Raw genomic sequence first — 20,317 nt, 5'->3', positions numbered from 1 at the left:
TGATGCTAACCCACCATCTATACTGATGCTTTCTTACCATCTATACTGATGTTAACTGACCATCTATACTGATGCCAACTCACCATCTATACTAATCCTAACTCACCATCTATACTGATGGTAACTCACCATCTATACTGATGCTTTCTCACCATCTATACGGATGTTAACTGACCGTATATACTGATGCTAACTCCCCATCTATACTGATGTTAACTGACCATCTATACTGATGCTAACCCACCATCTATACTGATGTTAACTCACCATCTATACTGATGCTAACTCACCATCTATACTGATGATAACTCACCATCTATACTGATGCTTTCTCACCATCTATACGGATGTTAATTGATGTTAACTCACCATCTATACTGATGCTAACTCACCATGTATACTGATGTTAACTCACCATCTATACTGATGCTAACTCACCATGTATACTGATGCTAACTCCCCATCTATACGGATGTTAACTCACCATCTATACTGATGCTAACTCACCATGTATACTGATGTTAACTGACCGTCTATACTAATGCTCACTCACCATCTATACTGATGCTAACTCACCATTTATACTGATGCTAACTCACCGTCTATACTGATGCTAACTCACCGTCTATACTGATGCTAACTCACCGTCTATACTGATGCTAACTCACCGTCTATACTGATGCTAACTCACCATCTATACTGATGCTAACTCACCATCTATACTGATGCTTTCTCACCGTCTATACAGATGTTAACTGACCGTCTATACTGATGCTAACTCACCGTCTATACTGATGCTAACTCATCGTCTATACTGATGCTAACTCACCGTCTATACTGATGCTAACTCACCGTCTATATGGATGTTAACTGACCATCTATACTGATGCTAACTCACCATGTATACTGATGCTAACTCCCCATCTATACGGATGTTAACTCACCATCTATACTGATGCTAACTCACCATGTATACTGATGTTAACTGACCGTCTATACTAATGCTCACTCACCATCTATACTGATGCTAACTCACCATTTATACTGATGCTAACTCACCGTCTATACTGATGCTAACTCACCGTCTATACTGATGCTAACTCACCGTCTATACTGATGCTAACTCACCGTCTATACTGATGCTAACTCACCATCTATACTGATGCTAACTCACCATCTATACTGATGCTTTCTCACCGTCTATACAGATGTTAACTGACCGTCTATACTGATGCTAACTCACCGTCTATACTGATGCTAACTCATCGTCTATACTGATGCTAACTCACCGTCTATACTGATGCTAACTCACCGTCTATATGGATGTTAACTGACCATCTATACTGATGCTAACTGACCATCTATACTGATGCTAACTGACCATCTATACTGATGCTAACTGACCATCTATACTGATGTTAACTGACCATCTATACTGATGCTAACTCACCATCTATACTGATGCTAACTGACCGGTGTTAACTGACTGATGTGAACTTTCGACATGTCAAGTTTAGCTGGTCATGGTTACACTGTTTTTGTACCTTCAAATGTCTTTCCCGTTTCCACTCCACTCTGTGGCTTTGCTGTACCCCGGAGGTGGAATTTTGTATTTGTATTTATAATGGATCCCCATTAGCTGCTCTAGCTACTCTTCCTGCGATCCAGCAAAATGAAGGCAGTTATACAATTTATTAAACGTTACAATACATTTACAACACCTTAAGTGTGTGCCCTCAGGCCCCTACTCTACAATCACATATCTACAGTACAAAATCCATGTGTATGTGTGTGTATAGTGTGTATGTTATCGCGTGTTTGTATGCATGTGTCTGTGCTTATGTTTGTGTTGCTTCAAACGTGTACTTTTATCTATTTTTTTAAATCTGATTCTTCTGCTTGCATCAGTTACCTGATGTAGAATAGAGTTCCATGTAGTCATGGCTGTTCTGGACTTGGGGACATTGAAGAGACCTCTGGTGGCATGTCTTGTGGGGTATGCATGGGTGTCTGAGCTGAGTAGACCAATCAGACAGCTCGGTACATTCAACATATCAATACCTCTCACATGGGGAGTGTGGGTTAATGTGGATACCCTCACTTTAAGATAGTGTGGTTTGTATTTAGGCTAATTCCTCTGTAGTCTGTTTCTAAAGAAATCTAATAACCAATGGAACTTTACCACAGTAACTTTATCATCTCAGGGTGGTGTGTGACCAATGCTGGATCTAGGCCTGTGGTGTTTCTACAGTCTGTTAGTTATTAGTAAGATAGTAAAACATGATGTAACAATTTTATGACAGGAAGTGAAATACCAGTTAGGTCATTCCCTGCCTCCAACGTCTATCTCCAGCACTAGTCTCCAATCCTCTGTTCTTTCTGTCTGCTGTGTTCAGGAAGTCTGAAAGAGGTCCAACCCAACTCCCTATCTCCCACCGTTACCTCCTACCCCTACCTCCTACCCACTACTCCCTACCTTCCTACCTCCTAACCTTACCTCCTACCCCCTACCTTCCTACCTCCTACCCTTACCTCGTACCTATATCTTCCTACCCACTACTCCCTACCTTCCTACGTCCTACCTTTACCTCCTACCCATACCTTCCTACCCCTACCTTCCTACCCTTACTCCCTACCTCCCACCCTTACCTCCTACCACTACCCCCTACCTCCCCAGCCATTCCCAACACCCAGCAATTCTGTCCAGCAACACTGTTGACTTTGTGATCTCAGCTGGAGCTTGGAGGAGGGAGCTGGTGAAACTCTGTGTGTGTGCTTGACTATGAGAGGGTGAGAGTTATGTGAGCCTGTGTGTATGTGTGTGTGTGTGTTTCTATGTTCCTGTACAAGTGTATGTGTGTGTGTCTGTTGGGGAGAGATTATTTAAAGGTTGTCATAGGAATGAAAGGGCCTCTCTCCTTGATGATTACAAAGCGTCTTGTTCTGTCTCTCTTTGCAAAGTGATGTAATATTTACCTACTCCACTGCCCGGCTTCAGGACAACCAGGGTTTCTGTGGTAAGTGGCTGTGTGTGTGTGTGTGTATGTGTGTGTGTGTGTGTGTGTGTGTGTGTGTGTGTGTGTGTGTGTGTGTGTGTGTGTGTGTGTGTGTGTGTGTGTGTGTGTAGTGGGTATTCCCAGGATCCTGTGTTTCTGAATGGAACTGCAGTGGTTCCCACACCGCTCTCTCCCATTGGGCCGCCTGGCCAAGGGGTCACAGGTTAATGGTTGTCAAGGCAACCCTGTGGTAGTGGTTAGGGGTTCTGTACAGGGGAAAGCTGCTGTTCACATGTAAATGATCTGGGCTGAGGCTGGGCTAGGGCTGAGGGGAAGCTTGGCTGAGGGGAGGCTGGGCTAAGGCTGTGCTGAGGGGAGGCTGGGCAGAGGCTGGGCTCTGGCAAGGGCTGAGGGGAGGCTGGGCCTAAGCCTGGGCTGAGGCTGGGCTAGGGCTGAGCTGAGGGGAGGGGAGGCTGGGCTAGGGCTGAGCTGAGGGGAGGCTGGGCTTAAGACTGGGCTGAGTCTGGGCTAGGGCTGGGCTGTGGGGAGGCTGGGCCTAAGACTGGGCTGAGGCTGGGCTAGGGCTGAGCTGAGGGGAAGCTGGGCCTAAGACTGGGCTGAGGCTGGGCTAGGGCTGGGCTGAGGCGAGGCTGGGCCTAAGACTGGGCTGAGGCTGGGCTAGGGCTGGGCTGAGGCGAGGCTGGGCCTAAGACTGGGCTGAGGCTGGGCTAGGGCTGGGCTGAGGCGAGGCTGGGCCTAAGACTGGGCTGAGGCTGGGCTAGGGCTGGGCTGAGGCGAGGCTGGGCCTAAGACTGGGCTGAGGCTGGGCTAGGGTTATAGACCTTTATACAGGAGAGTCCTTTGAGCAGTGGATGTCAGTGGTGTTTGTTACTATGGTTAGGTCTTCTTTGAGCAGTGGATGTCAGTGGTGTTTGTTACTATGGTTAGGTCTTCTTTGAGCAGCGGATGTCAGTGGTGTTTGTTACTATGGTTAGGTCTTCTTTGAGCAGCGGATGTCAGTGGTGTTTGTTACTATGGTTAGGTCTTCTTTGAGCAGTGGATGTCAGTGGTGTTTGTTACTATGGTTAGGTCTTCTTTGAGCAGTGGATGTCAGTGGTGTTTGTTACTATGGATAGGTCTTCTTTGAGCAGTGGATGTCAGTGGTGTTTGTTACTATGGTTAGGTCTTCTTTGAGCAGTGGATGTCAGTGGTGTTTGTTACTATGGTTAGGTCTTCTTTGAGCAGTGGATGTCAGTGGTGTTTGTTACTATGGTTAGGTCTTCTTTGAGCAGTGGATGTCAGTGGTGTTTGTTACTATGGTTAGGTCTTATTTGAGCAGTGGATGTCAGTGGTGTTTGTTACTATGGTTAGGTCTTCTTTGAGCAGTGGATGTCAGTGGTGTTTGTTACTATGGTTAGGTCTTCTTTGAAAAGCGGATGTCAGTGGTGTTTGTTACTATGGTTAGGTCTTCTTTGAGCAGTGGATGTCAGTGGTGTTTGTTACTATGGTTAGGTCTTCTTTGAGCAGTGGATGTCAGTGGTGTTTGTTACTATGGTTAGGTCTTCTTTGAGCAGTGGATGTCAGTGGTGTTTGTTACTATGGTTAGGTCTTCTTTGAGCAGTGGATGTCAGTGGTGTTTGTTACTATGGTTAGGTCTTCTTTGAGCAGCGGATGTCAGTGGTGTTTGTTACTATGGTTAGGTCTTCTTTGAGCAGCGGATGTCAGTGGTGTTTGTTACTATGGTTAGGTCTTCTTTGAGCAGCGGATGTCAGTGGTGTTTGTTACTATGGTTAGGTCTTCTTTGAGCAGCGGATGTCAGTGGTGTTTGTTACTATGGTTAGGTCTTCTTTGAGCAGTGGATGTCAGTGGTGTTTGTTACTATGGTTAGGTCTTCTTTGAGCAGTGGATGTCAGTGGTGTTTGTTACTATGGTTAGGTCTTCTTTGAGCAGTGGATGTCAGTGGTGTTTGTTACTATGGTTAGGTCTTCTTTGAGCAGTGGATGTCAGTGGTGTTTGTTACTATGGTTAGGTCTTCTTTGAGCAGTTGATGTCAGTGGTGTTTGTTACTATGGTTAGGTCTTCTTTGAGCAGTGGATGTCAGTGGTGTTTGTTACTATGGTTAGGTCTTCTTTGAGCAGCGGATGTCAGTGGTGTTTGTTACTATGGTTAGGTCTTCTTTGAGCAGCGGATGTCAGTGGTGTTTGTTACTATGGTTAGGTCTTCTTTGAGCAGCGGATGTCAGTGGTGTTTGTTACTATGGTTAGGTCTTCTTTGAGCAGCGGATGTCAGTGGTGTTTGTTACTATGGTTAGGTCTTCTTTGAGCAGCGGATGTCAGTGGTGTTTGTTACTATGGTTAGGTCTTCTTTGAGCAGCGGATGTCAGTGGTGTTTGTTACTATGGTTAGGTCTTCTTTGAGCAGCGGATGTCAGTGGTGTTTGTTACTATGGTTAGGTCTTCTTTGAGCAGTGGATGTCAGTGGTGTTTGTTACTATGGTTAGGTCTTCTTTGAGCAGCGGATGTCAGTGGTGTTTGTTACTATGGTTAGGTCTTCTTTGAGCAGTGGATGTCAGTGGTGTTTGTTACTATGGTTAGGTCTTCTTTGAGCAGTGGATGTCAGTGGTGTTTGTTACTATGGTTAGGTCTTCTTTGAGCAGCGGATGTCAGTGGTGTTTGTTACTATGGTTAGGTCTTCTTTGAGCAGCGGATGTCAGTGGTGTTTGTTACTATGGTTAGGTCTTCTTTGAGCAGTGGATGTCAGTGGTGTTTGTTACTATGGTTAGGTCTTCTTTGAGCAGTGGATGTCAGTGGTGTTTGTTACTATGGTTAGGTCTTCTTTGAGCAGCGGATGTCAGTGGTGTTTGTTACTATGGTTAGGTCTTCTTTGAGCAGTGGATGTCAGTGGTGTTTGTTACTATGGTTAGGTCTTCTTTGAGCAGTGGATGTCAGTGGTGTTTGTTACTATGGTTAGGTCTTCTTTGAGCAGTGGATGTCAGTGGTGTTTGTTACTATGGTTAGGTCTTCTTTGAGCAGTGGATGTCAGTGGTGTTTGTTACTATGGTTAGGTCTTCTTTGAGCAGTGGATGTCAGTGGTGTTTGTTACTATGGTTAGGTCTTCTTTGAGCAGTGGATGTCAGTGGTGTTTGTTACTATGGTTAGGTCTTCTTTGAGCAGTGGATGTCAGTGGTGTTTGTTACTATGGTTAGGTCTTCTTTGAGCAGTGGATGTCAGTGGTGTTTGTTACTATGGTTAGGTCTTCTTTGGTGTTGTTTCTTTGCTAACTTTCCTCCCTCTCTCGCATTCTCTCTCTTTCTCTCTCTCGCTATACTTCTCTCTCACTCAATCACTCTTCTGCTCTTTCATTCAGTCTCTCTCTTCTTGATAATCTCTTGAACATTGAGGAATTGACCCCCCCCCCCCTTTCTCCTCTATCTCCAGTGCACCTAATCCCCACTACGCCCATGGGTGAGGAGCGCCCCTCCCAGGGTCAAGTTCAGGGCCAGAGCAGGAAGAGAGTGATCCCTGTCCCCCACACAGAGGATCCTGATCCAGACCCCATCTCTGAGGCTTATGGCTACTGCAACACCCCCAACCGCTCTGAACAGGCCTGGGAGGGTGAGACACACACACACACACACACAATCTAATCTGCTGTTCCATTGGTAAGTGGGAAGAAAGCAATGTTTCAGTCCTCTGCAGTCTGCTAGCGTGTTAGCCATTTGCTCAACCGATCAGTGAACACAGGTCAAAGCTCAGGGTTTAGAACAGAACCAAATGGAGTCAGTCAGTCACTAACAAGGAAGGCTTAGCCATGTGGAGAAATACAGAACATTTAGATGTGTTATGTCATGTAAAGAGAATTGATAGACTGGTGTTGGGTCATGGTTAGCTAGAGTATAGAGAGGGTTAATAAAAAAATACAAAATAAAGTTTTATTGTCCCATACACTGGATAGGTAACGTAAACTCACTCACTTTTGTACATCGCCTTGGTCCGTACAATTTACCTTATTTTAGTGCCCAAAAACCGTAATACTTCCAGATCAACTGTAATGTCAATACCATTGTAAAGCACAATTTCTCCCCTTTCCAACAAAATCCATGACGAGACCTCCACGCTCCCCATTTCTACATGATTCAAGAAGGCAATGAGCTCCGTTGGGTCTTTTTAAAAATGGCGGGTGGGGAAGCGAAACTAATGCGTGATAGTGAGAAGGAGAGATGTCGTGTGGGGAAACGGCTTTTTTTCACTCGATCTGTCCAACTTATCACCTTATCACCTCTAAAATGTAAATAAAACACTAAAGAGTTTATATAATGTGTCATTACATACCTATTTGAAGGTTTGTGTTGAATTTGAATCAGATTTTTAGGGCGGTGCTAAAGTGATCTTCAGACGTAAACATTGTCTTTTGAGAGTCAGGATCGCTTGCAGTGATGATGTAAAAAATGACTAGGTATCCCCCCTTACCCCCGTCACGGTCCCTTTCTTGTTTTAATCGATGAGAGAAGTGCTACACCTGGTGGAGAGAGATTGTAAGACAGAAATAGTTGCTTTACGCGTGCTGTACGTTACGGCATGACACATCACGATGTAACGGAGGGTCAGTTTTCTCAACTTTTCTCCAATACTATAGAGCCATTACCATGTCGAACAACTCTTGAATAGAAACATAGTTCACGCCCCAGATGTTGAAGTCAACACTGTCGCCACAGTCCCATTAGTTTTCTTTGCAGCCTGGTTTGAATGTCGCGGTTGGAATGGGGTTGGTTTAGGTTACAGTGAAATGTGTTGTTTTACAGAGTCAGCCATAGTAGTACAGTACCCCTGGAGAAAAGTAGGGTTAAGTGTCTTGCTCAAGGGCACATAGACATATTTTGGTTGATACGGTCATGGTTAACTAGGTAGAGAGGATAAAGTGTCATGGTTAACTAGGTAGAGAGGATAAAGGGTCATGGTTAACTAGGTAGAGAGGATAAAGTGTCAGGGTTAGAGGATAGAGAGGATAAAGGGTCATGGTTAGAGGATAGAGAGGATAAAGTGTCAGGGTTAGAGGATAGAGGGTCAGGGTTAGAGGATAGAGAGGATAAAGTGTCATGGTTAGAGGATAGAGAGGATAAAGGGTCATGGTTAAAGGATAGAGATGATAAAGGGTCATGGTTAGAGGATAGAGAGGATAAATGGTCAGGGTTAGAGGATAGAGAGGATAAAGGGTCATGGTTAAAGGATAGAGATGATAAAGGGTCATGGTTAGAGGATAGAGAGGATAAAGTGTCAGGGTTAGAGGATAGAGAGGATAAAGGGTCATGGTTAACTAGGTAGAGAGGATAAAGTGTCAGGGTTAGAGGATAGAGAGGATAAAGGGTCATGGTTAACTAGGTAGAGAGGATAAAGTGTCATGGTTAGAGGATAGAGATGATAAAGGGTCATGGTTAAAGGATAGAGATGATAAAGGGTCAGGGTTAGAGGATAGAGGGTCATGGTTAACTAGGTAGAGAGGATAAAGTGTCATGGTTAGAGGATAGAGAGGATAAAGGGTCATGGTTAAAGGATAGAGAGGATAAATGGTCAGGGTTAGAGGATAGAGAGGATAAAGGGTCAGGGTTAGAGGATAAAGGGTCAGGGTTAGAGGATAGAGAGGATAAAGGGTCAGGGTTAGAGGATAAAGGGTCAGGGTTAGAGGATAAAGGGTCAGGGTTAGAGGATAGAGAGGATAAAGGGTCAGGGTTAGAGGATAGAGAGGATAAATGGTCAGGGTTAGAGGATAAAGGGTCATGGTTAAAGGATAGAGAGGATAAAGGGTCAGGGTTAGAGGATAGAGAGGATAAATGGTCAGGGTTAGAGGATATAGACGGTCAGGGTTAGAGGATAGAGGGTCATGGTTAGAGCATAGAGAGGATAAAGGGTCAGGGTTAAAGGATAGAGAGGATAAAGGGTCAGGGTTAGAGGATAGAGGGTCAGGGTTAGAGGATAGAGAGGATAAAGGGTCAGGGTTAGAGGATAGAGAGGATAAAGGGTCATGGTTAAAGGATAGAGAGGATAAAGGGTCAGGGTTAGAGGATAGAGGGTCAGGGTTAGAGGATAGAGGGTCAGGGTTAGAGGATAGAGAGGATAAAGGGTCAGGGTTAGAGGATAGAGGGTTAGAGGATAGAGAGTCAGGGTTAGAGGATAGAGAGGATAAAGGGTCAGGGTTAGAGGATAGATGGTCATGGTTAGAGCATAGAGAGGATAAAGGGTCAGGGTTAGAGGATAAAGGGTCATGGTTAAAGGATAGAGGGTCATGGTTAGAGGATAGAGAGGATAAAGGGTCAGGGTTAGAGGATAAAGGGTCAGGGTTAGAGGATAGAGATGATAAAGGGTCATGGTTAGAGGATAGAGAGGATAGAGGGTCAGGGTTAGAGGATAGAGAGGATAAAGGGTCAGGGTTAGAGGATAGAGAGGATAGATGTCATGGTTAGAGGATAAAGGGTCAGGGTTAGAGGATAGAGAGGATAAAGGGTCATGGTTAGAGGATAGAGAGTCATGGTTAGAGGATAGAGAGGATAAAGGGTCATGGTTAGAGGATAGAGAGGATAAAGGGTCAGGGTTAGAGGATAGAGGGTCAGGGTTAGAGGATAGAGAGGATAAAGGGTCATGGTTAGAGGATAGAGAGGATAAAGGGTCAGGGTTAGAGGATAGAGGGTCAGGGTTAGAGGATAAAGGGTCAGGGTTAGAGGATAGAGGGTCAGGGTTAGAGGATAGAGAGGATAAAGGGTCATGGTTAGAGGATAGAGGGTCATGGTTAGAGGATAGAGAGTCATGGTTAGAGGATAGAGAGGATAGATGGTCATGGTTAGAGGATAGAGAGGATAAAGGGTCAGGGTTAGAGGATAGAGAGGATAAAGGGTCAGGGTTAGAGGATAAAGGGTCAGGGTTAGAGGATAGAGGGTCAGGGTTAGAGGATAGAGAGGATAAAGGGTCAGGGTTAGAGGATAGAGAGGATAAAGGGTCAGGGTTAGAGGATAGAGAGGATAAAGGGTCAGGGTTAGAGGATAGAGAGGATAGATGGTCATGGTTAGAGGATAGAGGGTCAGGGTTAGAGGATAGAGAGGATAAAGGGTCAGGGTTAGAGGATAGAGAGGATAGATGGTCATGGTTAGAGGATAAAGGGTCAGGGTTAGAGGATAGAGAGGATAAAGGGTCATGGTTAGAGGATAGAGAGTAATGGTTAGAGGATAGAGAGGATAAAGGGTCATGGTTAGAGGATAGAGAGGATAAAGGGTCAGGGTTAGAGGATAGAGGGTCAGGGTTAGAGGATAGAGAGGATAAAGGGTCAGGGTTAGAGGATAGAGGGTCAGGGTTAGAGGATATAGAGGATAAAGGGTCAGGGTTAGAGGATAGAGGGTCAGGGTTAGAGGATAGAGGGTCATGGTTAGAGGATAGAGGGTCAGGGTTAGAGGATAGAGAGGATAGATGGTCAGGGTTAGAGGATAGAGGGTCAGGGTTAGAGGATAGAGGGTCAGGGTTAGAGGATAGAGAGGATAAAGGGTCAGGGTTAGAGGATAGAGGGTCAGGGTTAGAGGATAGAGGGTCATGGTTAGAGGATAGAGAGGATAGAGGGTCAGGGTTAGAGGATAGAGGGTCAGGGTTAGAGGATAGAGGGTCAGGGTTAGAGGGTCAGGGTTAGAGGATAGAGAGGATAAAGGGTCAGGGTTAGAGGATAGAGGGTCAGGGTTAGAGGGTCAGGGTTAGAGGATAGAGGGTCATGGTTAGAGGATAAAGGGTCAGGGTTAGAGGATAGAGAGGATAAAGGGTCAGGGTTAGAGGATAGCGAGGATAAAGGGTCAGGGTTAGAGGATAGAGAGGATAAAGGGTCAGGGTTAGAGGATAGAGAGGATAAAGGGTCAGGGTTAGAGGATAGAGGGTCAGGGTTAGAGGATAGAGAGGATAAAGGGTCAGGCTTAGAGGATAAAGGGTCAGGGTTAGAGGATAGAGGGTCATGGTTAGAGGATAGAGAGGATAAAGGGTCAGGGTTAGAGGATAGAGGGTCAGGGTTAGAGGATAGAGGGTCCTGGTTAGAGGATAGAGAGGATAAAGGGTCAGGGTTAGAGGATAGAGGGTCAGGGTTAGAGGATAGAGAGGATAAAGGGTCATGGTTAAAGGATAGAGGGTCAGGGTTAGAGGATAGAGAGGATAAAGGGTCAGGGTTAGAGGATAGAGAGGATAAAGGGTCAGGGTTAGAGGATAGAGGGTCAGGGTTAGAGGATAGAGGGTCAGGGTTAGAGGATAGAGGGTTAGAGGATAGAGAGTCAGGGTTAGAGGATAGAGAGGATAAAGGGTCATGGTTATAGGATAGAGAGTCATGGTTAGAGGATAGAGAGGATAAAGGGTCAGGGTTAGAGGATAGAGAGGATAAAGGGTCAGGGTTAGAGGATAGAGAGGATAAAGGGTCATGGTTAGAGGATAGAGAGTCATGGTTAGAGGATAGAGAGGATAAAGGGTCAGGGTTAGAGGATAGAGAGGATAAAGGGTCAGGGTTAGAGGATATAGACGGTCAGGGTTAGAGGATAGAGGGTCATGGTTAGAGGATAGAGGGTCAGGGTTAGAGGATAGAGAGGATAAAGGGTCAGGGTTAGAGGATAGAGAGGATAAAGGGTCATGGTTAAAGGATAGAGATGATAAAGGGTCAGGGTTAGAGGATAGAGAGGATAAAGGGCCATGGTTAGAGGATAGAGAGGATAAAGGGTCAGGGTTAGAGGATAGAGGGTCATGGTTAGAGGATAAAGGGTCAGGGTTAGAGGATAGAGAGGATAAAGGGTCATGGTTAGAGGATAGAGAGGATAAAGGGTCATGGTTAGAGGATAGAGAGGATAGATGGTCAGGGTTAGAGGATAAAGGGTCATGGTTAAAGGATAGAGAGGATAAAGGGTCAGGGTTAGAGGATAGAGGGTCATGGTTAGAGGATAGAGAGGATAAAGGGTCAGGGTTAGAGGATAGAGAGGATAAAGGGTCAGGGTTAAAGGATAGAGAGGATAAAGGGTCAGGGTTAGAGGATAGAGAGGATAAATGGTCAGGGTTAGAGGATATAGACGGTCAGGGTTAGAGGATAGAGGGTCATGGTTAGAGCATAGAGAGGATAAAGGGTCAGGGTTAAAGGATAGAGAGGATAAAGGGTCAGGGTTAGAGGATAGAGGGTCAGGGTTAGAGGATAGAGGGTCAGGGTTAGAGGATAGAGAGGATAAAGGGTCAGGGTTAGAGGATAGAGAGGATAAAGGGTCATGGTTAAAGGATAGAGAGGATAAAGGGTCAGGGTTAGAGGATAGAGGGTCAGGGTTAGAGGATAGAGGGTCAGGGTTAGAGGATAGAGAGGATAAAGGGTCAGGGTTAGAGGATAGAGGGTTAGAGGATAGAGAGTCAGGGTTAGAGGATAGAGAGGATAAAGGGTCAGGGTTAGAGGATAGATGGTCATGGTTAGAGCATAGAGAGGATAAAGGGTCAGGGTTAGAGGATAAAGGGTCATGGTTAAAGGATAGAGGGTCATGGTTAGAGGATAGAGAGGATAAAGGGTCAGGGTTAGAGGATAAAGGGTCAGGGTTAGAGGATAGAGATGATAAAGGGTCATGGTTAGAGGATAGAGAGGATAGAGGGTCAGGGTTAGAGGATAGAGAGGATAAAGGGTCAGGGTTAGAGGATAGAGAGGATAGATGTCATGGTTAGAGGATAAAGGGTCAGGGTTAGAGGATAGAGAGGATAAAGGGTCATGGTTAGAGGATAGAGAGTCATGGTTAGAGGATAGAGAGGATAAAGGGTCATGGTTAGAGGATAGAGAGGATAAAGGGTCAGGGTTAGAGGATAGAGGGTCAGGGTTAGAGGATAGAGAGGATAAAGGGTCATGGTTAGAGGATAGAGAGGATAAAGGGTCAGGGTTAGAGGATAGAGGGTCAGGGTTAGAGGATAAAGGGTCAGGGTTAGAGGATAGAGGGTCAGGGTTAGAGGATAGAGAGGATAAAGGGTCATGGTTAGAGGATAGAGGGTCATGGTTAGAGGATAGAGAGTCATGGTTAGAGGATAGAGAGGATAGATGGTCATGGTTAGAGGATAGAGAGGATAAAGGGTCAGGGTTAGAGGATAGAGAGGATAAAGGGTCAGGGTTAGAGGATAAAGGGTCAGGGTTAGAGGATAGAGGGTCAGGGTTAGAGGATAGAGAGGATAAAGGGTCAGGGTTAGAGGATAGAGAGGATAAAGGGTCAGGGTTAGAGGATAGAGAGGATAAAGGGTCAGGGTTAGAGGATAGAGAGGATAGATGGTCATGGTTAGAGGATAGAGGGTCAGGGTTAGAGGATAGAGAGGATAAAGGGTCAGGGTTAGAGGATAGAGAGGATAGATGGTCATGGTTAGAGGATAAAGGGTCAGGGTTAGAGGATAGAGAGGATAAAGGGTCATGGTTAGAGGATAGAGAGTAATGGTTAGAGGATAGAGAGGATAAAGGGTCATGGTTAGAGGATAGAGAGGATAAAGGGTCAGGGTTAGAGGATAGAGGGTCAGGGTTAGAGGATAGAGAGGATAAAGGGTCAGGGTTAGAGGATAGAGGGTCAGGGTTAGAGGATATAGAGGATAAAGGGTCAGGGTTAGAGGATAGAGGGTCAGGGTTAGAGGATAGAGGGTCATGGTTAGAGGATAGAGGGTCAGGGTTAGAGGATAGAGAGGATAGATGGTCAGGGTTAGAGGATAGAGGGTCAGGGTTAGAGGATAGAGGGTCAGGGTTAGAGGATAGAGGGTCAGGGTTAGAGGATAGAGAGGATAAAGGGTCAGGGTTAGAGGATAGAGGGTCAGGGTTAGAGGATAGAGGGTCATGGTTAGAGGATAGAGAGGATAGAGGGTCAGGGTTAGAGGATAGAGGGTCAGGGTTAGAGGATAGAGGGTCAGGGTTAGAGGGTCAGGGTTAGAGGATAGAGAGGATAAAGGGTCAGGGTTAGAGGATAGAGGGTCAGGGTTAGAGGGTCAGGGTTAGAGGATAGAGGGTCATGGTTAGAGGATAAAGGGTCAGGGTTAGAGGATAGAGAGGATAAAGGGTCAGGGTTAGAGGATAGCGAGGATAAAGGGTCAGGGTTAGAGGATAGAGAGGATAAAGGGTCAGGGTTAGAGGATAGAGAGGATAAAGGGTCAGGGTTAGAGGATAGAGGGTCAGGGTTAGAGGATAGAGAGGATAAAGGGTCAGGCTTAGAGGATAAAGGGTCAGGGTTAGAGGATAGAGGGTCATGGTTAGAGGATAGAGAGGATAAAGGGTCAGGGTTAGAGGATAGAGGGTCAGGGTTAGAGGATAGAGGGTCCTGGTTAGAGGATAGAGAGGATAAAGGGTCAGGGTTAGAGGATAGAGGGTCAGGGTTAGAGGATAGAGAGGATAAAGGGTCATGGTTAAAGGATAGAGGGTCAGGGTTAGAGGATAGAGAGGATAAAGGGTCAGGGTTAGAGGATAGAGAGGATAAAGGGTCAGGGTTAGAGGATAGAGGGTCAGGGTTAGAGGATAGAGGGTCAGGGTTAGAGGATAGAGGGTTAGAGGATAGAGAGTCAGGGTTAGAGGATAGAGAGGATAAAGGGTCATGGTTATAGGATAGAGAGTCATGGTTAGAGGATAGAGAGGATAAAGGGTCAGGGTTAGAGGATAGAGAGGATAAAGGGTCAGGGTTAGAGGATAGAGAGGATAAAGGGTCATGGTTAGAGGATAGAGAGTCATGGTTAGAGGATAGAGAGGATAAAGGGTCAGGGTTAGAGGATAGAGAGGATAAAGGGTCAGGGTTAGAGGATATAGACGGTCAGGGTTAGAGGATAGAGGGTCATGGTTAGAGGATAGAGGGTCAGGGTTAGAGGATAGAGAGGATAAAGGGTCAGGGTTAGAGGATAGAGAGGATAAAGGGTCATGGTTAAAGGATAGAGATGATAAAGGGTCAGGGTTAGAGGATAGAGAGGATAAAGGGTCATGGTTAGAGGATAGAGAGGATAAAGGGTCAGGGTTAGAGGATAGAGGGTCATGGTTAGAGGATAAAGGGTCAGGGTTAGAGGATAGAGAGGATAAAGGGTCATGGTTAGAGGATAGAGAGGATAAAGGGTCATGGTTAGAGGATAGAGAGGATAGATGGTCAGGGTTAGAGGATAAAGGGTCATGGTTAAAGGATAGAGAGGATAAAGGGTCAGGGTTAGAGGATAGAGGGTCATGGTTAGAGGATAGAGAGGATAAAGGGTCAGGGTTAGAGGATAGAGAGGATAAAGGGTCAGGGTTAGAGGATAGAGAGGATAAAGGGTCATGGTTAGAGGATAGAGAGGATAGATGGTCAGGGTTAGAGGATAAAGGGTCATGGTTAAAGGATAGAGAGGATAAAGGGTCAGGGTTAGAGGATAGAGAGGATAAAGGGTCAGGGTTAGAGGATAGAGAGGATAGAGGGTCAGGGTTAGAGGATAGAGGGTCAGGGTTAGAGGATAGAGGGTCAGGGTTAGAGGATAGAGGGTCAGGGTTAGAGGATAGAGGGTCAGGGTTAGAGGATAGAGAGGATAAAGGGTCAGGGTTAGAGGATAGAGAGGATAGAGGGTTAGAGGATAGAGGGTCAGGGTTAGAGGATAGAGGGTCAGGGTTAGAGGATAGAGGGTCAGGGTTAGAGGTTATAGACGGTCAGGGTTAGAGGATAAAGGGTCAGGGTTAGAGGATAGAGAGGATAAATGGTCAGGGTTAGAGGATAGAGAGGATAAAAGTCAGGGTTAGAGGATAGAGATGATAAAGGGTCATGGTTAGAGGATAGAGAGGATAGAGGGTCAGGGTTAGAGGATAGAGAGGATAAAGGGTCAGGGTTAGAGGATAGAGAGGATAGAGGGTCAGGGTTAGAGGATAGAGGGTCAGGGTTAGAGGATAGAGGGTCAGGGTTAGAGGATAGAGGGTCAGGGTTAGAGGTTATAGACGGTCAGGGTTAGAGGATAAAGGGTCAGGGTTAGAGGATAGAGAGGATAAATGGTCAGGGTTAGATGATAAAGGGTCATGGTTAAAGGATAGAGAGGATAAAGGGTCAGGGTTAGAGGATAGAGAGGGTCAGGGTTAGAGGATAGAGGGTCAGGGTTAGAGGATAGAGGGTCAGGGTTAGAGGATAGAGGGTCAGGGTTAGAGGATAGAGGGTCAGAGGATAGAGGGTCAGGGTTAGAGGATAGAGAGGATAAAGGGTCAGGGTTAGAGGATAAAGGGTCATGGTTAGAGGATAGAGAGGATAAAGGGTCATGGTTAGAGGTTAGAGGATAAAGGGTCAGGGTTAGAGGATAGAGGGTCAGGGTTAGAGGATAGAGAGGATAAAGGGTCAGGGTTAGAGGATAGAGAGGATAAAGGGTCAGGGTTAGAGGATAGAGAGGATAAAGGGTCAGGGTTAGAGGATATAGACGGTCAGGGTTAGAGGATAAAGGGTCAGGGTTAGAGGATAGAGGGTCAGGGTTAGAGGATAGAGGGTCAGGGTTAGAGGATAGAGGGTCAGGGTTAGAGGATAGAGGGTCAGGGTTAGAGGATAGAGGGTCAGGGTTAGAGGATAGAGGGTCAGGGTTAGAGGATAGAGAGGATAGAGGGTCATGGTTAGAGGATAGAGGGTCAGGGTTAGAGGATAGAGGGTCAGGGTTAGAGGATAGAGGGTCATGGTTAGAGGATAGAGAGGATAAAGGGTCAGGGTTAGAGGATAGAGGGTCATGGTTAGAGGATAGAGAGGATAAAGGGTCAGGGTTAGAGGATAGAGAGGATAGAGGGTCATGGTTAGAGGATAGAGGGTCAGGGTTAGAGGATAGAGGGTCAGGGTTAGAGGATAGAGGGTCAGGGTTAGAGGATAGAGGGTCAGGGTTAGAGGATAGAGGGTCAGGGTTAGAGGATAGAGGGTCAGGGTTAGAGGATAGAGGGTCAGGGTTAAAGGATAGAGAGGATAGAGGGTCATGGTTAGAGGATAGAGGGTCAGGGTTAGAGGATAGAGGGTCAGGGTTAGAGGATAGAGGGTCATGGTTAGAGGATAGAGAGGATAAAGGGTCAGGGTTAGAGGATAGAGGGTCAGGGTTAGAGGATAGAGAGGATAAAGGGTCATGGTTAAAGGATAGAGGGTCAGGGTTAGAGGATAGAGAGGATAAAGGGTCAGGGTTAGAGGATAGAGAGGATAAAGGGTCATGGTTAGAGGATAAAGGGTCAGGGTTAGAGGATAGAGAGGATAAAGGGTCAGGGTTAGAGGATAAAGGGTCAGGGTTAGAGGATAAAGGGTCAGGGTTAGAGGATATAGAGGATAAAGGGTCAGGGTTAGAGGATAGAGAGGATAGAGGGTCAGGGTTAGAGGATAAAGGGTCAGGGTTAGAGGATATAGAGGATAAAGGGTCAGGGTTAGAGGATAAAGGGTCAGGGTTAGAGGATAGAGAGGATAAATGGTCAGGGTTAGAGGATAGAGAGGATAAAGGGTCAGGGTTAGAGGATAAAGGGTCAGGGTTAGAGGATATAGAGGATAAAGGGCCAGGGTTAGAGGATAAAGGGTCATGGTTAGAGGATAGAGGGTCAGGGTTAACTAGGTAGAGAGGATAAAGGGTCAGGGTTAGAGGATAGAGAGGATAAAGGGTCATGGTTAGAGGATAGAGGGTCAGGGTTAGAGGATAAAGGGTCAGGGTTAGAGGATAGAGGGTCATGGTTAGAGGATAGAGAGGATAAAGGGTCATGGTTAAAGGATAGAGAGGATAAATGGTCAGGGTTAGAGGATAGAGAGGATAAATGGTCAGGGTTAGAGGATAAAGGGTCAGGGTTAGAGGATAGAGAGGATAAAGGGTCAGGGTTAGAGGATAAAGGGTCAGGGTTAGAGGATAAAGGGTCAGGGTTAGAGGATAGAGAGGATAAAGGGTCAGGGTTAGAGGATAGAGAGGATAAATGGTCAGGGTTAGAGGATAAAGGGTCATGGTTAAAGGATAGAGAGGATAAAGGGTCAGGGTTAGAGGATAGAGAGGATAAATGGTCAGGGTTAGAGGATATAGACGGTCAGGGTTAGAGGATAGAGGGTCATGGTTAGAGCATAGAGAGGATAAAGGGTCAGGGTTAAAGGATAGAGAGGATAAAGGGTCAGGGTTAGAGGATAGAGGGTCAGGGTTAGAGGATAGAGGGTCAGGGTTAGAGGATAGAGAGGATAAAGGGTCAGGGTTAGAGGATAGAGAGGATAAAGGGTCATGGTTAAAGGATAGAGAGGATAAAGGGTCAGGGTTAGAGGATAGAGGGTCAGGGTTAGAGGATAGAGGGTCAGGGTTAGAGGATAGAGAGGATAAAGGGTCAGGGTTAGAGGATAGAGGGTTAGAGGATAGAGAGTCAGGGTTAGAGGATAGAGAGGATAAAGGGTCAGGGTTAGAGGATAGATGGTCATGGTTAGAGCATAGAGAGGATAAAGGGTCAGGGTTAGAGGATAAAGGGTCATGGTTAAAGGATAGAGGGTCATGGTTAGAGGATAGAGAGGATAAAGGGTCAGGGTTAGAGGATAAAGGGTCAGGGTTAGAGGATAGAGATGATAAAGGGTCATGGTTAGAGGATAGAGAGGATAGAGGGTCAGGGTTAGAGGATAGAGAGGATAAAGGGTCAGGGTTAGAGGATAGAGAGGATAAAGGGTCATGGTTAGAGGATAGAGAGTCATGGTTAGAGGATAGAGAGGATAAAGGGTCATGGTTAGAGGATAGAGAGGATAAAGGGTCAGGGTTAGAGGATAGAGAGTCAGGGTTAGAGGATAGAGAGGATAAAGGGTCATGGTTAGAGGATAGAGAGGATAAAGGGTCAGGGTTAGAGGATAGAGGGTCAGGGTTAGAGGATAAAGGGTCAGGGTTAGAGGATAGAGGGTCAGGGTTAGAGGATAGAGAGGATAAAGGGTCATGGTTAGAGGATAGAGGGTCATGGTTAGAGGATAGAGAGTCATGGTTAGAGGATAGAGAGGATAGATGGTCATGGTTAGAGGATAGAGAGGATAAAGGGTCAGGGTTAGAGGATAGAGAGGATAAAGGGTCAGGGTTAGAGGATAAAGGGTCAGGGTTAGAGGATAGAGGGTCAGGGTTAGAGGATAGAGAGGATAAAGGGTCAGGGTTATAGGATAGAGAGGATAAAGGGTCAGGGTTAGAGGATAGAGAGGATAAAGGGTCAGGGTTAGAGGATATAGACGGTCAGGGTTAGAGGATAAAGGGTCAGGGTTAGAGGATAGAGGGTCAGGGTTAGAGGATAGAGGGTCAGGGTTAGAGGATAGAGGGTCAGGGTTAGAGGATAGAGGGTCAGGGTTAGAGGATAGAGGGTCAGGGTTAGAGGATAGAGGGTCAGGGTTAGAGGATAGAGAGGATAGAGGGTCATGGTTAGAGGATAGAGGGTCAGGGTTAGAGGATAGAGGGTCAGGGTTAGAGGATAGAGGGTCATGGTTAGAGGATAGAGAGGATAAAGGGTCAGGGTTAGAGGATAGAGGGTCATGGTTAGAGGATAGAGAGGATAAAGGGTCAGGGTTAGAGGATAGAGAGGATAGAGGGTCATGGTTAGAGGACAGAGGGTCAGGGTTAGAGGATAGAGGGTCAGGGTTAGAGGATAGAGGGTCAGGGTTAGAGGATAGAGAGGATAGAGGGTCAGGGTTAGAGGATAGAGGGTCAGGGTTAGAGGATAGAGGGTCAGGGTTAGAGGATAGAGGGTCAGGGTTAAAGGATAGAGAGGATAGAGGGTCATGGTTAGAGGATAGAGGGTCAGGGTTAGAGGATAGAGGGTCAGGGTTAGAGGATAGAGGGTCATGGTTAGAGGATAGAGAGGATAAAGGGTCAGGGTTAGAGGATAGAGGGTCAGGGTTAGAGGATAGAGAGGATAAAGGGTCATGGTTAAAGGATAGAGGGTCAGGGTTAGAGGATAGAGAGGATAAAGGGTCAGGGTTAGAGGATAGAGAGGATAAAGGGTCATGGTTAGAGGATAAAGGGTCAGGGTTAGAGGATAGAGAGGATAAAGGGTCAGGGTTAGAGGATAAAGGGTCAGGGTTAGAGGATAAAGGGTCAGGGTTAGAGGATATAGAGGATAAAGGGTCAGGGTTAGAGGATAGAGAGGATAGAGGGTCAGGGTTAGAGGATAAAGGGTCAGGGTTAGAGGATATAGAGGATAAAGGGTCAGGGTTAGAGGATAAAGGGTCAGGGTTAGAGGATAGAGAGGATAAATGGTCAGGGTTAGAGGATAGAGAGGATAAAGGGTCAGGGTTAGAGGATAAAGGGTCAGGGTTAGAGGATATAGAGGATAAAGGGCCAGGGTTAGAGGATAAAGGGTCATGGTTAGAGGATAGAGGGTCAGGGTTAACTAGGTAGAGAGGATAAA

General features: G+C 46.1%; 1 protein-coding gene across 4 annotated transcripts in view; it reads left to right on the top strand.

Moving 5' to 3' along the window:
• Nucleotides 1–20,317, top strand: part of acpl2 (acid phosphatase-like 2) — an 80,856-nt gene that overhangs the window by 44,348 nt on the left and 16,191 nt on the right. For 3 of the 4 annotated variants that reach the window (XM_045702900.2, NM_001139989.1, XM_045702901.2), the window contains one exon: nucleotides 6,433–6,609. In XM_045702900.2, coding sequence (XP_045558856.1) covers nucleotides 6,433–6,609 — 177 coding nt within the window. Of the gene's footprint in view, nucleotides 1–2,998; nucleotides 3,018–6,432; nucleotides 6,610–20,317 lie in introns of those variants that run through there. The other variant, XM_045702902.1, reaches the window with a different exon arrangement.

This window comes from Salmo salar, chromosome 20, assembly GCF_965601325.2.
Source record: "Salmo salar chromosome 20, fSalSal1, whole genome shotgun sequence".
Lineage (NCBI taxonomy): Eukaryota > Metazoa > Chordata > Actinopteri > Salmoniformes > Salmonidae > Salmo > Salmo salar.
Note: the sequence above shows the minus strand (reverse complement) of the source record. Positions and strands in the feature narration are given on the sequence as shown.